The following is a 20,139-nucleotide window of genomic DNA, read 5'->3' as shown; positions in this document are numbered from 1 at the left end:
ACAGCCTCCACTCTTCTGGGAAGGCTTTCCACTAGATGTTGGTACATTGCTACTATAACAGCCTCCACTCTTCTGGGAAGGCTTTCCACTAGATGTTGGTACATTGCTGCTATAACAGCCTCCACTCTTCTGGGAAGGCTTTCCACTAGATGTTGGAACATTGCTGCGGGGACTTGCTTCTATTCAGCCACAAGAGCATTAGTGAGGTCGAGAACTAATGTTGGGCGATTAGGTCTGGCTCGCAGTTGGCGTTCCAATTCATCCCAAAAGTGTTTTATGGAGTTCAGGTTAGGGCTCTGTGCACGCCAGTCAAGTTCTTCCACACCGATCTCGACAAACCATTTCCGTATGGACCTCGCTTTGTGCACGGGGGCATTGTCATTCTGAAACAGGAAAGGGCCTCCCCCAAACTGTCACCACAAAGTTGGAAGCACAGAATCATCTAGAATGTCATTGTATGCTGTAGCGTTAAGATTTCCCTTCACTGGAACTAAGGGGCCTGAACCATGAAAAATAGCCCCAGACCATTATTCCTCCTCCACCAAACTTTACAGTTGGCACTATGCATTGGGGCAGGTTGTTGTTCCTAGATGTTTCCACTTACGATGATTTTTTTTTTTTTTCCATGTTGAGAGCTCTAAATCCTCTGAATATCACAGCAAGATGAATCTATATTGAACAAAAATATAAACACAACATGGAAACTGTTGGTTTCATGAGCTGAAAAAAAAAAATTGTCCACACGCACAAAAAGCTTATTTCTCGAATTTTGTGCGCAAATTTGTTTATATGCCTGTTAGTGAGCATTTCTTCTTTGCCAAGATAATCGACCCACCTGACAGGTGTGGCATACCAAGAAGCTGATTAAACAGCATGATCATTACACAGGTGCACCTTGTGCTGTGGACAATAAAAGGCCGGTCTAAAATGTGCAGTATTGTCACACAACACAATGCCACAGATGTCTCGGGCTTTGAGGGAGTGTGCAATTGGCATGCTGACTGCAGGAATGTCCACCAGCGGTGTTGCCAAAAAATGTAATATTAAATTCTCTAACATAAGCCGCCTCCAATGTTTTAGAGAATTTTGCAGTATGTTCAGCCGGCCTCACAACCGCAGACTACGTATAACCATGCTAGCCCAGAAACTCTGCGCGGGATCCTCTGAGACCAGCCACCCGGACAGCTGATGAAACTCCAGAGTATTTCTGTCTGTAATAAAGCCTTTTGTGGGGGAAAAACTCATTCTGATTGGGTGGGCCTTGTTCTCAAGTGGGTGGGCCTATGGCTGCGCTCCTGCCTGGTCATGTGAAATCCATAGATTAGGGCCTAATGAATTGATTTTAATTGACTGATTTCCGTATATGAACCCAACTTAGTAAAATTGTTAATTGTTGTGTTTTGTTCTGTATAGTATTGTTTTATCCGCTGGACTCTCCCGTTTCATATGTGCTATTTTAGGCACAGCTGTGAGTTTTAGGCACATGAAATTGTTCATTTTGTCTGGATAGGCCAGAAAATACGACATCTCTCCCTATGCAAATGTAGGGTCTGAAACCTGCCACTCCTCGCCAGCAGAGAGATGGGGCTTTCTGGTATTATAACACATGGGACCCTACGACGGTCACAGAGCGCTTTGTACACAAATGTCAATCGGAACTGCTCACAGCCCTCCAAATAGGGGACTTAACATCTAAAGCCTTGTTCACATTGGTAGTTTAGAAGTGACTCAAATCACAATTTGTTTTTGCATATCCGATTCTAATGTTATTTTTCCTGCAGTCTGACCAGCCCAAAAGCACATGGAATCAGATATTTCAAGCCATATTGCAAACTACCTTCGTAGGTGGTTTGAAATCAGATGCAAATCTGATTCCTGGCCATGCAACTTGTCTGAACTGTTAAATCTGATTTATTTGCCCTCAAGTGGTTTTTAGACTATTTTGCATATTTTGTTGTTTGCTAGCTACTCTGTGGACAGTTTGACAGGAGGATGTGTTAGCTAACTAGCTTGTTAATTGTTGTTGTTTGCTAGCTACTCTGTTGACAGTTTGACAGGAGGATGTGCTAGCTACACTAGCTTGTTAATTGTTGTTTGCTAGCTACTCTGTTGACAGTTTGACAGGAGGGTGTGCTAGCTAACTAGCTTGTTAATTGTTGTTTGCTAGCTACTCTGTTGACAGGAGGATGTGCTAGCTAACTAGCTTGTTAATTGTTGTTTGCTAGCTACTCTGACAGTTTGACAGGAGGATGTGCTAGCTAACTAGCTTGTTAATTGTTGTTTGCTAGCTACTCTGTTGACAGTTTGACAGGAGGATGTGCTAGCTAACTAGCTTGTTAATTGTTGTTTGCTAGCTACTCTGTTGACAGTTTGACAGGAGGATGTGCTAGCTAACTAGCTTGTTAATTGTTGTTTGCTAGCTACTCTGTTGACAGTTTGACAGGAGGATGTGCTAGCTAACTAGCTTGTTAATTGTTGTTTGCTAGCTACTCTGTTGACAGTTTGACAGAAGGATGTGCTAGCTAACTAGCTTGTTAATTGTTGTTTGCTAGCTACTCTGTTGACAGTTTGACAGGAGGATGTGTTGGCTAACTAGCTTGTTAATTGTTGTTTGCTAGCTACTCTGTTGACAGTTTGACAGGATGTGCTAGCTAACTAGCTTGTTAATTGTTTACAAACAAATGATTGAATGTGCTAGTAAGCTACCTAGCTAGCTAGTTGACTGTTGTGGCTAGCTAAAAAGGACTGAAAGTTGGATCGTCTTGTCCTTTGAGGCTTTAAAAGTGTTCTGACACAGATTTTTTGAACATTCAAAGCAACTGGGAAGCGTCCATGACAGTCATTGTCACCTTATCTTGATACATAACTTCTGAGTGACAGGAAGCATGAGCACCACCACCAATCAGCCTACGCCACTGCTCACACACCTGTCATTACTATGACAACTAGCATAACCATGTCAGCTGATGACTGCTGTCTGAAAACACACCGTCTGATTTGGTCACTTGTAACTTGGTTTTCTTCCTAAGGGGTGGATCAGCTTAATATTGCAGAAAGATTGTTGCTTCCATCAATGTAATTGTCTGCATCATTTCCAATCCCCCATATATTTTTGGGGTAAATATATATATATCCATATACATACATATCTATATAGACATATATACTTTTTAAAGAATATACCTTTATTATTCCCCCAAACCCTACCACCCTTCCCCCAATTGGACTAAACTAATAAACAATAACACTTAGGCTTCTACCTTCAGTTTATACATCTTATACACATTTTACAGACACAATCTATTTTACAATAGTTATATTTTGTTTGTTTTTAGTCCTTCCTCTATTTCTGATGTCCATCCAGTTTGATTTATATTTGCAACTGTGCTATTTCACCGAATTTCTGAACCTATATACATTTTACAGTTGTAACTTGTTGTTTGGGCAGTCAGTATTCCAAAAAGCAAAGTGATTTGAGCTTTAAGGCCTGCAGTGTGAACAGGGCTTTAGAGAGGGGCCAGATCCAGGAACGACCCCTAGTCCAGCTATTCAATCTGCCTGGATGTAAAGCTCACTGATTGGCCAATGCACACACCTGGAGTGGGCGTTAAGTCCTACAGTGTGAACAAAGCGTTAGAGATTTTAAAAGCATACCCATTTTTTAAATTTCACGTACTTTAAAACTTTGTGTGTAGGTGAACATCGCGGGGACATTTAATGTGATCCGATTGGCTGTTGGTGAGATGGGGAAGAACGAACCCGACGCAGACGGACACAGAGGCTGTATCATCAACACAGCTAGTGTAGCGGCCTATGATGGACAGGTACACGCGCGCGCGCGCACACACACACACACACACACACACACACACACACACACACACACACACACACACACACACACACACACACGGCCTATGATGGACAGGTACGCGCACACACACACACACACACACACACACACACACACACAACTGCGGCCTATGATGGACAGGTACGCACGCACACACACACACAACCGTGGCCTGTGACGGACAGGTAGCCACCGTGGCCTGTGACGGACAGGTAGCCACCGTGGCCTGTGACGGACAGGTAGCCAGGTATCTGGAGGTATCGAAGGAATGATTCTTCCCATCTCTCTCTCTCTTGATCTCTCTCTGTCTCTCTCTCTCTAGGTGGGCCAGGCAGCTTACTCTGCTTCTAAAGGAGGCATCGTAGGAATGACTCTACCCATCTCTCTCTCTCTAGGTGGGCCAGGCAGCGTACTCTGCTTCTAAAGGAGGTATCGTAGGAATGACTCTACCCATCTCTCTCTCTCTAGGTGGGCCAGGCAGCGTACTCTGCTTCTAAAGGAGGCATCGTAGGAATGACTCTACCCATCTCTCTCTCTCTAGGTGGGCCAGGCAGCGTACTCTGCTTCTAAAGGAGGTATCGTAGGAATGACTCTACCCATCTCTCTCTCTCTAGGTGGGCCAGGCAGCGTACTCTGCTTCTAAAGGAGGTATCGTAGGAATGACTCTACCCATCTCTCTCTCTCTAGGTGGGCCAGGCAGCGTACTCTGCTTCTAAAGGAGGTATCGTAGGAATGACTCTACCCATCTCTCTCTCTCTCTAGGTGGGCCAGGCAGCGTACTCTGCTTCTAAAGGAGGCATCGTAGGAATGACTCTACCCATCGCTAGAGACCTGGCACCCATGGGCATCAGAGTGGTTACTATAGCACCCGGTCAGTACACACACACTGTGTATACAGACACACACACGCTGTATACAGGCACACACACACACGCTGTACACAGACACACACAAGCTGTATACAGACACACACACACACGCTGTATACAGAAACACACACTGTATATACATACATAAACACACACACTGTATACAGACATACACACAGTATATAAATCAAATCAATTTGTATTGGTCGCGTATTGATCGGATGGTATTGGTCGCGTATTGATCGGATGGAATTGGTCGCGTATTGATCGGATTGAATTGGTCGCGTATTGATCGGATGGTATTGGTCGCGTATTGATCGGATGGAATTGGTCGCGTATTGATCGGATGGTATTGGTCGCGTATTGATCGGATGGAATTGGTCACGTATTGATCGGATGGAATTGGTCGCGTATTGATCGGATGGAATTGGTCGCGTATTGATCGGATGGAATTGGTCGCGTATTGATCGGATGGAATTGGTCGCGTATTGATCGGATGGTATTGGTCGCGTATTGATCGGATGGTATTGGTCGCGTATTGATCGGATGGTATTGGTCGCGTATTGATCGGATGGTATTGGTCGCGTATTGATCGGATGGAATTGGTCGCGTATTGATCGGATGGAATTGGTCGCGTATTGATCGGATGGAATTGGTCGCGTATTGATCGGATGGTATTGGTCGCGTATTGATTGGATATATTTTTTTTTTAATTCATCTTTATTTAACCAGGTATTCAGGTTGAGAACAAGTTCTCATTTACAATTGCGACCTGGCCAAGATAAAGCAAAGCAGTTTGACACATAAAACAACACAGAGTTACACATGGAGTAAAACAAACATACAGTCAATAATACAGTAGAAAAAACAAGTCTATATACAATGTGAGCAAATGAGATAAGGGAGGTAAAGGCAAAAAAGGCCATGGTGGCAAAGTACATACAATACAGCAAGTAAAACACTGGAATGGTTGATTTGTAGTGGAAGAAAGTGCAAAGTAGAAATATAAATAATGGGGTGCAAAGGAGCAAAATAAATAAATACAGTAGGGGAAGAGGTAGTTGTTTGGGCTAAAGTGTCACCAAAAGCAGCTAAAATTATGCACTAACCTTTGACAATCTTCATCAGATGACACTCCTAGGACAATACATGCATTTTTTGTTCTATCAAGTTCATATTTATATCTAAAAACAGCATTTTACATTGGTGCGTGACGTTCAGAAAATGTATTTCCCCCAAAACTTCCGGTGAATCAGCACTACAATTTACAAAAATACTCATTATAAACGTTGATAAAATATTAAACTGTTATTCAAAGAATTATAGATTAACATCTCCTGAATGCAACCGCATTGACAGATTTCAAAATAACTTTACTGGGAAAGCACACTTCGCAATAATCTGAGTACTGCGCTCAGAAAAATACATCAGGCAATTACAGATACCCGCCATTTTGGAGTCATCTAAATGCATAAATAGCATTAGAAATATTCACTTACCTTTAATAATCTTCATCAGAAGGCACTTCCAGGAATCCCAGGTCCACAATAAATGTTGTTTTTGTTCGATAAAGTTCATGATTTATGTCCAAATAACTCCATGTTGTTTGCGCGTTCAGTAAGCTACTCAAAATGTAGGACGCGCGAGGAAAATGTCACGACGGAAAGTCAAAAAAAGTTCTGTTTACATTCGTTCAAACATGTCAAACGTTGTATAGCATCAATCTTTAGGGCCTTTAGAACGTGAAGATTCAGTAATATTCCAACCGGACAATTCCATTGTCTTGAAAAACGTTTTGGAACAGAGCTACCTCTCGCATGAACGCGCACCAATGAACTGATGTCCTTCCCTGGGTCACCAACTTCCCAGCCTTCTTGTTCGGTCTCTGTTCATCATAGACGCCTCAAACAACTTTCTAAAGACTGTTGACATCTAGTGGAAGCCTTAGGAAGTGCAAAATGAACCCTAACTCACTGTGTGTTCGATTGGCAATGACTTGAAAAAAACTACAGGCACCAGATTTTCATTTCCTGGTTGTATTTTTCTCAGGTTTTTGCCTGCCATATGAGTTCTGTTATACACACAGACACCATTCAAACAGTTTTAGAGTACACACAGACACCATTCAAACAGTTTTCTATCCAAATCTACTAATAATATGCAAATATTTGACTCTGGGCCCCGAGTATTAGGCCATTTACTCTGGGCACGCTTTTCATCCGAAGTCGAAAATACTGCCCCCTATACCTTGACAGGTTAAAGCTAGTGAGGGAGATAAGTGTTTACAGTTTGAGATTTTTGTAGTTCGTTCCAGTCATTGGCAGCAGAGAACTGGAAGGAGGAATTGGCTTTGGGGGTGACCAGTGAGATATACCTGCTGGAGCACGTGCTACAGGTGGGTGCTGCTATGGTGACCAGCAAGCTGAGATAAGGGGGGACTTTACCTAGCAGGGTCTTGTAGATGACCTGGAACCAGTGGGTTTGGCGACGAGTATGAAGCGAGGGCCAGCCAACGAGAGCGTACAGGTCGCAGTGGTGGGTAGTATATGGGGCTTTGGTGACAAAACGGATGGCACTGTGATAGACTGCATCCAATTTAATGAGTAGGGTATTGGAGGCTATTTTATAGATGACATCACCAAAGTCAAGGATCGGTAGGATAGTCAGTTTTACGAGGGTATGTTTGGCAGCATGAGTGAAGGATGCTTTGTTGCGATATAGGAAGCCAATTCTAGATTTAATTTTGGATTGGAGATGTTTTGATGTGAGTCTGAAAGGACAGTTTACAGTCTAACCAGACCCCTAGGTATTTGTAGTTGTCCACATATTCTAAGTCAGAACCGTCCAGAGTAGTGATGCTGGACGGGCGAGCAGGTGCAGACAGTGATTGGTTGAAGAGCATGCATTTAGTTTTACTTGTATTTAAGAGCAGTTGGAGGCCACGGAAGGAGAGTTGTATGGCATGGAAGCTCGTTGAAGCTCGTATTCAACAGATGGTATTGGTCTCGTATTCAGCAGATGGTATTGGTCTCGTATTCAGCAGATGGTATTGGTCTCGTATTCAGCAGATGGTATTTGTCGCGTATTCAGCAGATGGTATTGGTCTCGTATTCAGCAGATGGTATTGGTCTCGTATTCAGCAGATGGTATTGGTCTCGTATTCAGCAGATGGTATTGGTCTTGTATTCAGCAGATGGTATTGGTCAGGTATTCTGCAGATGGTATTGGTCTCGTATTCTGCAGATGGTATTGGTCTCGTATTCAGCAGATGGTATTGGTCTCGTATTCAGCAGATGGTATTGGTCTCGTATTCAGCAGATGGTATTGGTGTCGTATTCAGCAGATGGTATTGGTGTCGTATTCAGCAGATGGTATTGGTGTCGTATTCAGCAGATGGTATTGGGCGCGTATTCAGCAGATGGTATTGGTCGCGTATTCAGCAGATGGTATTATTCACGTATACAGCAGATGGTATTTGTCTCGTATTCAGCAGATGGTATTTGTCTCGTATTCAGCAGATGGTATTTGTCATATTCAGCAGATGGTATTCACATATTCAGCAGATGGTATTATTCACATATTCAGCAGATGGTATTATTCACATATACAGCAGATGGTATTATTCACGTATTCAGCAGATGGTATTGGTCATATATATTTAGGAACTTGAAACAAGTTTTATTAGTATTTAATCAGTGAGACATTAACGTGAGCCCTCCTTCCTTCCCCAGGTCTCTTTGCTACCCCTCTCCTGGCAGGTCTACCTGAGAAGGTATATTAACACCCCCTCTCTCTACCTGAGAAGGTATATTAACCCCCCCTCTCTCTACCTGAGAAGGTATATTAACCCCCCCTCTCTCTTCCTGAGAAGGTATATTAACCCCCCCTCTCTCTACCTGAGAAGGTATATTAACCCCCCCTCTCTCTACCTGAGAAGGTATACTAACCCCCACTCTCTCTACCTGAGAAGGTATATTAACCCCCCCTCTCTCTACCTGAAAAGGTATATTAACCCCCCCTCTCTCTATACACCTCTCTCTCTATATTAACCCCCCCACCTCTCTCTACCTGAGAAGGTATATTAACCCCCCCTCTCTCTACCTGAGAAGGTATATTAACCCCCTCTCTCTCTATACACCTCTCTCTACCTGAGAAGGTATATTAACCCCCTCTCTCTCTATACACCTCTCTCTACCTGAGAAGGTATATTAATCCCCCTCTCTCTATACACCTCTCTCTCTATATTAACCCCCCACCTCTCTCTACCTGAGAAGGTATATTAACCCCCCTCTCTCTACCTGAGAAGGTATATTAACCCCCCCCTCTCTCTACCTGAGGTATATTAACCCCCCCTCTCTCTACCTGACAAGGTATATTAACCCACCTCTCTCTACCTGAGAAGGTATATTAACCCCCCACCTCTCTCTACCTGAGAAGGTATATTAACCCCCCCTCTCGCTACCTGAGAAGGTATATTAACCCCCCTCTCGCTACCTGAGAAGGTATATTAACCCCCCCTATCTCTACCTGAGAAGGTATATTAACCCCCCCCTCTCTCTATACACCTCTCTCTCTATATTATCCCCCCCACCTCTCTCTACCTGAGAAGGTATATTAACCCCCCCTCTCTCTACCTGAGAAGGTATATTAACCCCCCCCTCTCTCTATATATACTAACCCCCCACCTCTCTCTACCTGAGAAGGTATATTAACCCCCCCTCTCTCTACCTGAGAAGGTATATTAACCCCCCCCTCTCTATATATACTAACCCCCCCACCTCTCTCTACTTGAGAAGGTATATTAACCCTCCCTCTCTCTACCTGAGAAGGTATATTAACCCCCCTCTCTCTACCTGAGAAGGTATATTAACCCCCCTCTCTCTACCTGAGAAGGTATATTAACCCCCCTCTCTCTACCTGAGAAGGTATATTAACCCCCCCTCTCTCTACCTGAGAAGGTATATTAACCCCCCTCTCTCTATATATACTAACCCCCCCACCTCTCTCTACCTGAGAAGGTATATTAACCCCCCCTCTCTCTACCTGAGAAGGTATATTAACCCCCCCCTCTCTCTATATATACTAACCCCCCACCTCTCTCTACCTGAGAAGGTATATTAACCCTCCCTCTCTCTACCTGAGAAGGTATATTAACCCCCCCTCTCTCTACCTGAGAAGGTATATTAACGCCCCTCTCTCTACCTGAGAAGGTATATTAACCCCCCCCTCTCTCTACCTGAGAAGGTATATTAATCCCCCTCTCTCTACCTGAGAAGGTATATTAACCCCCCCTCTCTCTACCTGAGAAGGTATATTAACCCCCCCTCTCTCTATACACCTCTCTCTACCTGAGAAGGTATATTAACCCCCCCTCTCTCTATACACCTCTCTCTCTATATTATCCCCCCCACCTCTCTCTACCTGAGAAGGTATATTAACCCCCCCTCTCTCTACCTGAGAAGGTATATTAACCCCCCCTCTCTATATATACTAACCCCCCACATCTCTCTACCTGAGAAGGTATATTAACCCTCCCTCTCTCTACCTGAGAAGGTATATTAACCCCCCCTCTCTCTATATATACTAACCCCCCCTCTCTCTACCTGAGAAGGTATATTAACCCCCCCACCTCTCTATACACCTCTCTCTCTATATTAACCCCCCACCTCTCTATACACCTCTCTCTCTATTAACCCCCCTCTCTATACTAACCCCCCCTCTCTACCTGACAAGGTATATTAACCCCCCCCTCTCTCTACCTGACAAGGTATATTAACCCCCCCTCTCTCTACCTGACAAGGTATATTAACCCCCCTCTCTCTACCTGACAAGGTATATTAACCCCCCCTCTCTTTACCTGAGAAGGTATATTAACCCCCCCCTCTCTATATATACTAACCCCCCAACTCTCTCTACCTGAGAAGGTATATTAACCCTCCCTCTCTCTACCTGAGAAGGTATATTAACCCCCCCTTTCTATATATACTAACCCCCCTCTCTCTACCTGAGAAGGTATAAATCAAATGTATTTTTATATAGCCCTTCGTACATCAGCTGATATTCTCAAAGTGCTGTACAGAAACCCAGCCTAAAACCCCAAACAGCAAGCAAAGCATGTGAAAGAAGCACGGTGGCTAGGAAAAACTCCCTAGGAAAAACTCCCTAGAAAGGCCAAAAACCTAGGAAGAAACCTAGAGAGGAACCAGGCTATGAGGGGTGGCCAGTCCTCTTCTGGCTGTGCAGGGTGGATATTATAACAGAACATGGTCAAAATGTTCAAATGTTCATAAATGACCAGCATGGTCAAATAATAATAATCATAGTAGTTGTCGAGGGTGCAACAAGCACGTCCGGTGAACAGGTCAGGGTTACATAGCCGCAGGCAGAACAGTTGAAACTGGAGCAGCAGCACGGCCAGGTGGACTGGGGACAGCAAGGAGTCATCATACCAGGTAGTCCTGAGGCATGGTCCTAGGGCTCAGGTCCTCCGAGAGAAAGACAGAAAGAGAGAATTAGAGAGAGCATATTTAAATACACACAGGACACCGGATAAGACAAGAGAAATACTCCAGATGTAACAGACTGACCCTAGCCCCCCGACACAAACTACTGCAGCATAAATACTGGAGGCTGAGACAGGAGGGATCAGAAGACACTGTGGCCCCATCCGATGATACCCCCGGACAGGGCCAAACAGGCAGGATATAACCCCACCCACTTTGCTAAAGCACAGCCCCCACACCACTAGAGGGATGTCTCCAACCACCAACTTACCGTCCTAAGACAAGGCCGAGTATAGCCCACAACGATCTCCGCCATGGCACAACCCAAGGGGGGGGCGCCAACCCAGACAGGAAGACCACGTCAGTGACTCAACCCACTCAAGTGACGCACCCCTCCCATGGACGAACACCAGTAGGCCAGTGACTCAGCCCCTGTAAAAGGGTTAGAGGCAGAGAATCCCAGTGGAAAGAGGGGAACCGGCAAGGCAGAGACAGCAAGGGCGGTTCGTTGCTCCAGCCTTTCCGTTCACCTTCACACTCCTGGGCCAGACTATACTTAATCATAGGACCTACTGAAGAGATAAGTCTTCAGTAAAGACTTAAAGGTTGAGACTGAGTCTGCGTCTCTCACATTGGTAGGCAGACCATTCCATAAAAATGGAGCTCTATAGGAGAAAGCCCTACCTCCAGCCGTTTGCTTAGAAATTCTAGGGACAATTAGGAGGCCTGCGTCTTGTGACCGTAGCGTACGTGTAGGTATGTACGGCAGGACCAAATCGGAAAGATAGGTAGGAGCAAGCCCATGTAATGCTTTGTAGGTTAGCAGTAAAACCTTGAAATCAGCCCTTGCCTTAACAGGAAGCCAGTGTAGGGAGGCTAGCACTGGAGTAATATGATCAAATTTTTTGGTTCTAGTCAGGATTCTAGCAGCCGTATTTAGCACTAACTGAAGTTTATTTAGTGCTTTATCCGGGTAGCCGGAAAGTAGAGCATTGCAGTAGTCCAGCCTAGAAGTAACAAAAGCATGGATTAATTTTTCTGCATCATTTTTGGACAGAAAATTTCTGATTTTTGCAATGTTACGTAGATGGAAAAAAGCTGTCCTTGAAACAGTCTTGATATGTTCTTCAAAAGAAAGATCAGGGTCCAGAGTAACGCCGAGGTCCTTCACAGTTTTATTTAAGACGACTGTACAACCATCCAGATTAATTGTCAGATTCAACAGAAGATCTCTTTGTTTCTTGGGACCTAGAACAAGCATCTCTGTTTTGTCCGAGTTTAAAAGTAGAAAGTTTGCAGCCATCCACTTCTTTATGTCTGAAACACAGGCTTCTAGCGAGGGCAATTTTGGGGCTTCACCATGTTTCATTGAAATGTACAGCTGTGTGTCGTCCGCATAGCAGTGAAATTTAACATTATGTTTTCGAATGACATCCCCAAAATATATAGTGAAAACAATAGTGGTCCTAAAACGGAACCTTGAGGAACACCGAAATTTACAATTGATTTGTCAGAGGACAAACCGATATCTTTCCGACAGATAAGATCTAAACCAGGCCAGAACTTGTCCATGTAGACCAATTTGGGTTTCCAATCTCTCCAAAAGAATGTGGTGATCGATGGTATCAAAAGCGGCACTAAGATCTAGGAGCACGAGGACAGATGCAGAGCCTCGGTCTGACGTCATTAAAAGGTCATTTACCACCTTCACAAGTGCAGTCTCAGTGCTATGATGGGGTCTAAAACCAGACTGAAGCGTTTCGTATACATTGTTTGTCTTCAGGAAGGCAGTGAGTTGCTGTGCAACAGCTTTTTCTAAAATTTTTGAGAGGAATGGAAGATTCGATATAGGCCGATAGTTTTTTATAATTTCTGGATCAAGATTCGGCTTTTTCAAGAGAGGCTTTATTACTGCCACTTTTAGTGAGCTTGGTACACATCCGGTGGATAGAGAGACGTTTATTATGTTCAACATAGGAGGGCCAAGCACAGGAAGCAGCTCTTTCAGTAGTTTAGTTGGAATAGGGTCCAGTATGCAGCTTGAGGGTTTGGAGGCCATGATTATTTTCATCATTGCGTCAAGAGATATAGTACTAAAACACTGTAGTATCTCCCTTGATCCTAGGTCCTGGCAGAGTTGTGCAGACTCAGGACAATGGAGCTTTGGAGGAATACCCAGATTTAAAGAGGAGTCTGTAATTTGCTTTCTAATGATCATGATCTTTTCCTCAAAGAAGTTCATAAATTTATTACTGCTGAAGTGAAAGCCATCCTCCATTTGCGAAGGCTGCTTTTTAGTTAGCTTTGCTATATTAACCCCCCTCTCTCTCTACCTGAGAAGGTATATTAACCCCCCCTCTCTCTACCTGAGAAGGTATATTAACCCCCCCCCCCTCTCTCTACCTGAGAAGGTATATTAACCCTCCCTCTCTCTACCTGAGAAGGTATATTAACCCTCCCTCTCTCTACCTGAGAAGGTATATTAACCCCCCTCTCTCTACCTGAGGAGGTATATTAACCCCCTTGCTCTACCTGAGAAGGTATATTAACCCCCTCGCTCTACCTGAGAAGGTATATTAATCCCCCTCGCTCTACCTGAGAAGGTATATTAATCCCCCTCGCTCTACCTGAGAAGGTATATTAATCCCCCTCTCTCTACCTGAGAAGGTATATTAACCCCCCCTCTCTCTACCTGAGAAGGTATATTAACCCCCCTCTCTCTACCTGAGAAGGTATATTAACCCCCCCTTTCTCTACCTGGGAAGGTATATTAACCCCCCCTCTCTCTACCTGAGAAGGTATATTAACCCCCCACCTCTCTATACACCTCTCTCTCTATATTAACCCCCCACCTCTCTATACACCTCTCTCTCTATATTAACCCCCCCTCTCTCTATACTAACCCCCCTCGCTCTACCTGAGAAGGTATATTAACCCCCCCCTCTCTATACCTGAGAAGGTATATTAACCCCCCCTCTCTCTACCTGAGAAGGTATATTAACCCTCCCTCTCTCTACCTGAGAAGGTATATTAACCCCCCCTCTCTCTACCTGAGAAGGTATATTAAACCCCCCTCTCTCTACCTGAGAAGGTATATTAACCCCCCACCTCTCTATACAGCTCTCTCTCTATATTAACCCCCCCTCCTCTCTTTACACCTCTCTCTCTATATTAACCCCCCCTCTCTATACTAACCCCCCCTCTCTCTACCTGACAAGGTATACTAACCCCCCCTCTCTACCTGACAAGGTATAAAAAAAAACTCTATACTAACCCCCTCTCTCTACCTGAGAAGGTATATTAACCCCCCCCTCTCTCTACCTGACAAGGTATATTAACCCCCCCCTCTCTCTACCTGACAAGGTATATTAACCCCCCCTCTCTCTACCTGACAAGGTATATTAACCCCCCCTCTCTACCTGACAAGGTATATTAACCCCCCCTCTCTACCTGACAAGGTATATTAACCCCCCTCTACCTGACAAGGTATATTAACCCCCCCTCTCTCTACCTGAGAAGGTATATTAACCCCCCCTCTATATATACTAACCCCCCCACCTCTCTCTACCTGAGAAGGTATATTAACCCCCCCTCTCTCTACCTGAGAAGGTATATTAACCCCCCCTCTCTCTATATATACTAACCCCCCCACCTCTCTCTACCTGAGAAGGTATATTAACCCTCCCTCTCTATACCTGAGAAGGTATATTAACCCCCCTCTCTACCTGAGAAGGTATATTAACCCCCCTCTCTCTACCTGAGAAGGTATATTAACCCCCCTCTCTCTACCTGAGAAGGTATATTAACCCCCCCTCTCTCTACCTGAGAAGGTATATTAACCCCCCCTCTCTCTATATATACTAACCCCCCCACCTCTCTCTACCTGAGAAGGTATATTAACCCCCCCTCTCTCTACCTGAGAAGGTATATTAACCCCCCCCTCTCTATATATACTAACCCCCCCACCTCTCTCTACCTGAGAAGGTATATTAACCCTCCCTCTACCTGAGAAGGTATATTAACCCCCCCTCTCTCTACCTGAGAAGGTATATTAACCCCCCCTCTCTCTACCTGAGAAGGTATATTAACCCCCCCTCTCTCTACCTGAGAAGGTATATTAATCCCCCTCTCTCTACCTGAGAAGGTATATTAACCCCCCCTCTCTCTACCTGACAAGGTATATTAACCCCCCCTCTCTCTCTACACCTCTCTCTACCTGAGAAGGTATACTAACCCCCCCTCTCTCTACCTGAGAAGGTATATTAACCCCCCCTCTCTCTACCTGGGAAGGTATATTAACCCCCTCTCTCTCTACCTGAGAAGGTATATTAACCCCCCACCTCTCTATACACCTCTCTCTATATTAACCCCCCTCTCTCTACCTGACAAGGTATATTAACCCCCCCTCTCTATACTAACCCCCCTCGCTCTACCTGAGAAGGTATATTAACCCCCCCTCTCTATACCTGAGAAGGTATATTAACCCTCCCTCTCTCTACCTGAGAAGGTATATTAACCCCCCCTCTCTCTACCTGAGAAGGTATACTAACCCCCCCTCTCTCTACCTGAGAAGGTATATTAACCCCCCCTCTCTCTACCTGAGAAGGTATATTAACCCCCCCTCTCTCTACCTGAGAAGGTATATTAACCCCCCCACCTCTCTCTACCTGAGAAGGTATATTAACCCTCCCTCTACCTGAGAAGGTATATTAACCCCCCCTCTCTCTACCTGAGAAGGTATATTAACCCCCCCACCTCTCTATACAGCTCTCTCTCTATATTAACCCCCCTCCTCTCTTTACACCTCTCTCTCTATATTAACCCCCCCTCTCTATACTAACCCCCCCCCTCTCTACCTGACAAGGTATACTAACCCCCCCTCTCTCTAACTGACAAGGTATAAAAAAACCTCTCTCTATACTAACCCCTCTCTCTACCTGAGAAGGTATGTTAACCCCCCCTCTCTCTACCTGAGAAGGTATATTAACCCCCCCCTCTCTCTACCTGACAAGGTATATTAACCCCCCTCCTCTCTACCTGACAAGGTATATTAACCCCCCCTCTCTCTACCTGACAAGGTATATTAACCCCCCTCCTCTCTACCTGACAAGGTATATTAACCCCCCCTCTCTACCTGACAAGGTATATTAACCCCCCCTCTCTCTAACTGACAAGGTATATTAACCCCCCCTCTCTACCTGAGAAGGTATACTAACCCCCCCTCTCTCTACCTGAGAAGGTATATTAACCCCCCTCTCTCTACCTGGGAAGGTATATTAACCCCCTCTCTCTCTACCTGAGAAGGTATATTAACCCCCCACCTCTCTATACACCTCTCTCTATATTAACCCCCCTCTCTCTACCTGACAAGGTATATTAACCCCCCCCTCTCTATACTAACCCCCCTCGCTCTACCTGAGAAGGTATATTAACCCCCCCTCTCTATACCTGAGAAGGTATATTAACCCTCCCTCTCTCTACCTGAGAAGGTATATTAACCCCCCCTCTCTCTACCTGAGAAGGTATATTAACCCCCCCCTCTCTACCTGAGAAGGTATACTAACCCCCCCTCTCTCTACCTGAGAAGGTATATTAACCCCCCCTCTCTCTACCTGAGAAGTTATATTAACCCCCCCTCTCTCTACCTGAGAAGGTATATTAACCCCCCCACCTCTCTCTACCTGAGAAGGTATATTAACCCTCCCTCTCTCTACCTGAGAAGGTATATTAACCCCCCCTCTCTACCTGAGAAGGTATATTAACCCCCCCCACCTCTCTATACAGCTCTCTCTCTATATTAACCCCCCTCCTCTCTTTACACCTCTCTCTCTATATTAACCCCCCCTCTCTATACTAACCCCCCCCTCTCTACCTGACAAGGTATACTAACCCCCCCTCACCTGACAAGGTATAAAAAAACCTCTCTCTATACTAACCCCCTCTCTCTACCTGAGAAGGTATGTTAACCCCCCCTCTCTCTACCTGACAAGGTATGTTAACCCCCCCCCTCTCTCTACCTGACAAGGTATATTAACCCCCCCCTCTCTACCTGACAAGGTATATTAACCCCCCTCTCTCTACCTGACAAGGTATATTAACCCCCCCTCTCTACCTGACAAGGTATATTAACCCCCTCCTTCTCTCACCTGACAAGGTATATTAACCCCCCTCTCTCTAACTGACAAGGTATATTAACCCCCCTCCTCTCTACCTGAGAAGGTATATTAACCCCCCCTCTATATATACTAACCCCCCACCTCTCTCTACCTGAGAAGGTATATTAACCCCCCCTCTCTCTACCTGAGAAGGTATATTAACCCCCCCTCTCTCTATATATACTAACCCCCCACCTCTCTCTACCTGAGAAGGTATATTAACCCTCCCTCTCTCTACCTGAGAAGGTATATTAACCCCCCCTCTCTACCTGAGAAGGTATATTAACCCCCCCTCTCTCTACCTGAGAAGGTATATTAACCCCCCCTCTCTCTATATATACTAACCCCCCCACCTCTCTCTACCTGAGAAGGTATATTAACCCCCCCTCTCTCTATATATACTAACCCCCCCACCTCTCTCTACCTGAGAAGGTATATTAACCCTCCCTCTACCTGAGAAGGTATATTAACCCCCCTCTCTCTACCTGAGAAGGTATATTAACCCCCTCTCTCTACCTGAGAAGGTATATTAACCCCCCTCTCTCTACCTGAGAAGGTATATTAATCCCCCTCTCTCTACCTGAGAAGGTATATTAACCCCCCCCTCTCTACCTGACAAGGTATATTAACCCCCCTCTCTCTCTACACCTCTCTCTACCTGAGAAGGTATACTAACCCCCCCTCTCTCTACCTGAGAAGGTATATTAACCCCCCCTCTCTCTACCTGGGAAGGTATATTAACCCCCCTCTCTCTCTACCTGAGAAGGTATATTAACCCCCCCTCTCTCTATATATATACTAACCCCCCACCTCTCTCTACTTGAGAAGGTATATTAACCCTCCCTCTCTCTACCTGAGAAGGTATATTAACCCCCCTCTCTCTACCTGAGAAGGTATATTAACCCCCCCTCTCTCTACCTGAGAAGGTATATTAATCCCCCTCTCTCTACCTGAGAAGGTATATTAACCCCCCCCTCTCTACCTGACAAGGTATATTAACCCCCCCTCTCTCTCTACACCTCTCTCTACCTGAGAAGGTATATTAACCCCCCCTCTCTCTACCTGGGAAGGTATATTAACCCCCCCTCTCTCTACCTGGGAAGGTATATTAACCCCCTCTCTCTCTACCTGAGAAGGTATATTAACCCCCCACCTCTCTCTCTATATTAACCCCCCTCTCTCTACCTGACAAGGTATATTAACCCCCCCTCTCTCTATACTAACCCCCCTTGCTCTACCTGAGAAGGTATATTAACCCCCCCTCTCTATACCTGAGAAGGTATATTATTCCTCCCTCTCTCTACCTGAGAAGGTATATTAACCCCCTCTCTCTACCTGAGAAGGTATACTAACCCCCCCCTCTCTACCTGAGAAGGTATACTAACCCCCCCTCTCTCTACCTGAGAAGGTATATTAACCCCCCCTCTCTCTACCTGAGAAGTTATATTAACCCCCCTCTCTCTACCTGAGAAGGTATATTAACCCCCCCTCTCTCTAGATATACTACCCCCCCTCTCTCTACCTGAGAAGGTATATTAACCCCCCCTCTCTCTGAGAAGGTATATTAACCCCCCCTCTCTACCTGACAAGGTATATTAACCCCCTCTCTCTACCTGACAAGGTATATTAACCCCCCCTCTCTTACCTGACAAGGTATATTAACCCCCCCTCTCTACCTGACAAGGTATATTAACCCCCCCTCTCTACCTGACAAGGTATATTAACCCCCCTCTCTCTACCTGAGAAGGTATATTAACCCCCTCTCTCTACCTGAGAAGGTTTATTAACCCCCCCCTCTCTCTCTACACCTCTCTCTCTCCACTAACCCCCCCACCTCTCTCTCTATACTAACCCCCCACCTCTCTCTCTATATTAACCCCCCCACCGCTCTCTCTCCCTCACCAGGTGCAGTCGTTCCTGGCCCGTCAGGTGCCCTTCCCGTCCCGCCTGGGAGACCCTGCGGAGTTTGCCCACCTGGTGACATCCCTGGCTGAGAACCCCATGATCAATGGAGAGGTGATCAGGCTGGACGGAGCCATCCGCATGCAGCCCTGATGGAGGGAGCGAGGGAGGGTACAGTGGGGAATCATTTAGCAGACACTCTTATCCAGAGCCACTTAGTGAGTGCATACATTTTCATTGGTACTGGTCTCCCGTGGGAATCGAACCCACAACCCTGGTGTTGCCAGTGCCTTGCTCCACCCACTGAGCCACACGGGACATTTGGACACAAAATGGAATGTAAAACTGTAACACTTGTACCCCTACTGTAGCTGAAATGAATGTTTGTGTGTTTCTGTTGTTGATATCCACAGCACTGCAGTACTACTCTATGCTCCCTGTGGTTTTGTAAACTAATAAAAATCCTCATCCTCTGATGTTTATCACACTTTCTCTCCAACAATACAAACGTTCAGTTTTTCCATCGGGTTTAGCTGAAATGATGCCACTGCAACAATAGAACGTTGTAGAGAACACATTAAGGCAGCAGAGAGAAACGTCTCCCACCAAGGTCAGGTCCACTTCCCTCTCACCAAGGTCAGGTCCACTTCCCTCTCACCAAGATCAGGTCCACTTCCCTCTCACCAAGGTCTGGTCCACTTCCCTCTCACCAAGGTTAGGTCCACTTCCCTCCTCACCAAGGTTAGGTCCACTTCCCTCTCACCCAAGGAACAAGAATTCACCCAGGGTATCACCTGTCTTGCAGCCCTAATATTGCTCCTCTTACTCCAACCATCACTGTTTCTATACTGAACAAA

General features: G+C 45.4%; 1 protein-coding gene across 2 annotated transcripts in view; it reads left to right on the top strand.

Moving 5' to 3' along the window:
• hsd17b10 (hydroxysteroid (17-beta) dehydrogenase 10) overlaps positions 1-19,758 on the top strand; it is a 28,451-nt gene extending 8,693 nt beyond the window's left edge. Inside the window, exons 4-7 of one of the 2 annotated variants that reach the window (NM_001141614.1) lie at positions 3,696-3,824; positions 4,616-4,724; positions 8,454-8,494; positions 19,286-19,757. In NM_001141614.1, coding sequence (NP_001135086.1) covers positions 3,696-3,824; positions 4,616-4,724; positions 8,454-8,494; positions 19,286-19,435 — 429 coding nt within the window. In that variant the 3' untranslated portion in view covers positions 19,436-19,757. Of the gene's footprint in view, positions 1-3,695; positions 3,825-4,615; positions 4,725-8,453; positions 8,495-19,285 lie in introns of both variants that reach the window. The other variant, XM_045692201.1, reaches the window with a different exon arrangement.
• The last annotated feature ends 381 nt before the right edge of the window (positions 19,759-20,139 follow it).

The sequence above is a fragment of the Salmo salar genome, chromosome ssa13 (assembly GCF_905237065.1).
Source record: "Salmo salar chromosome ssa13, Ssal_v3.1, whole genome shotgun sequence".
NCBI classification, from domain to species: Eukaryota; Metazoa; Chordata; class Actinopteri; order Salmoniformes; family Salmonidae; genus Salmo; species Salmo salar.
The sequence above is the reverse complement of the archived record's forward strand: the minus strand, read 5'-3'. Positions and strand labels throughout refer to the sequence as shown.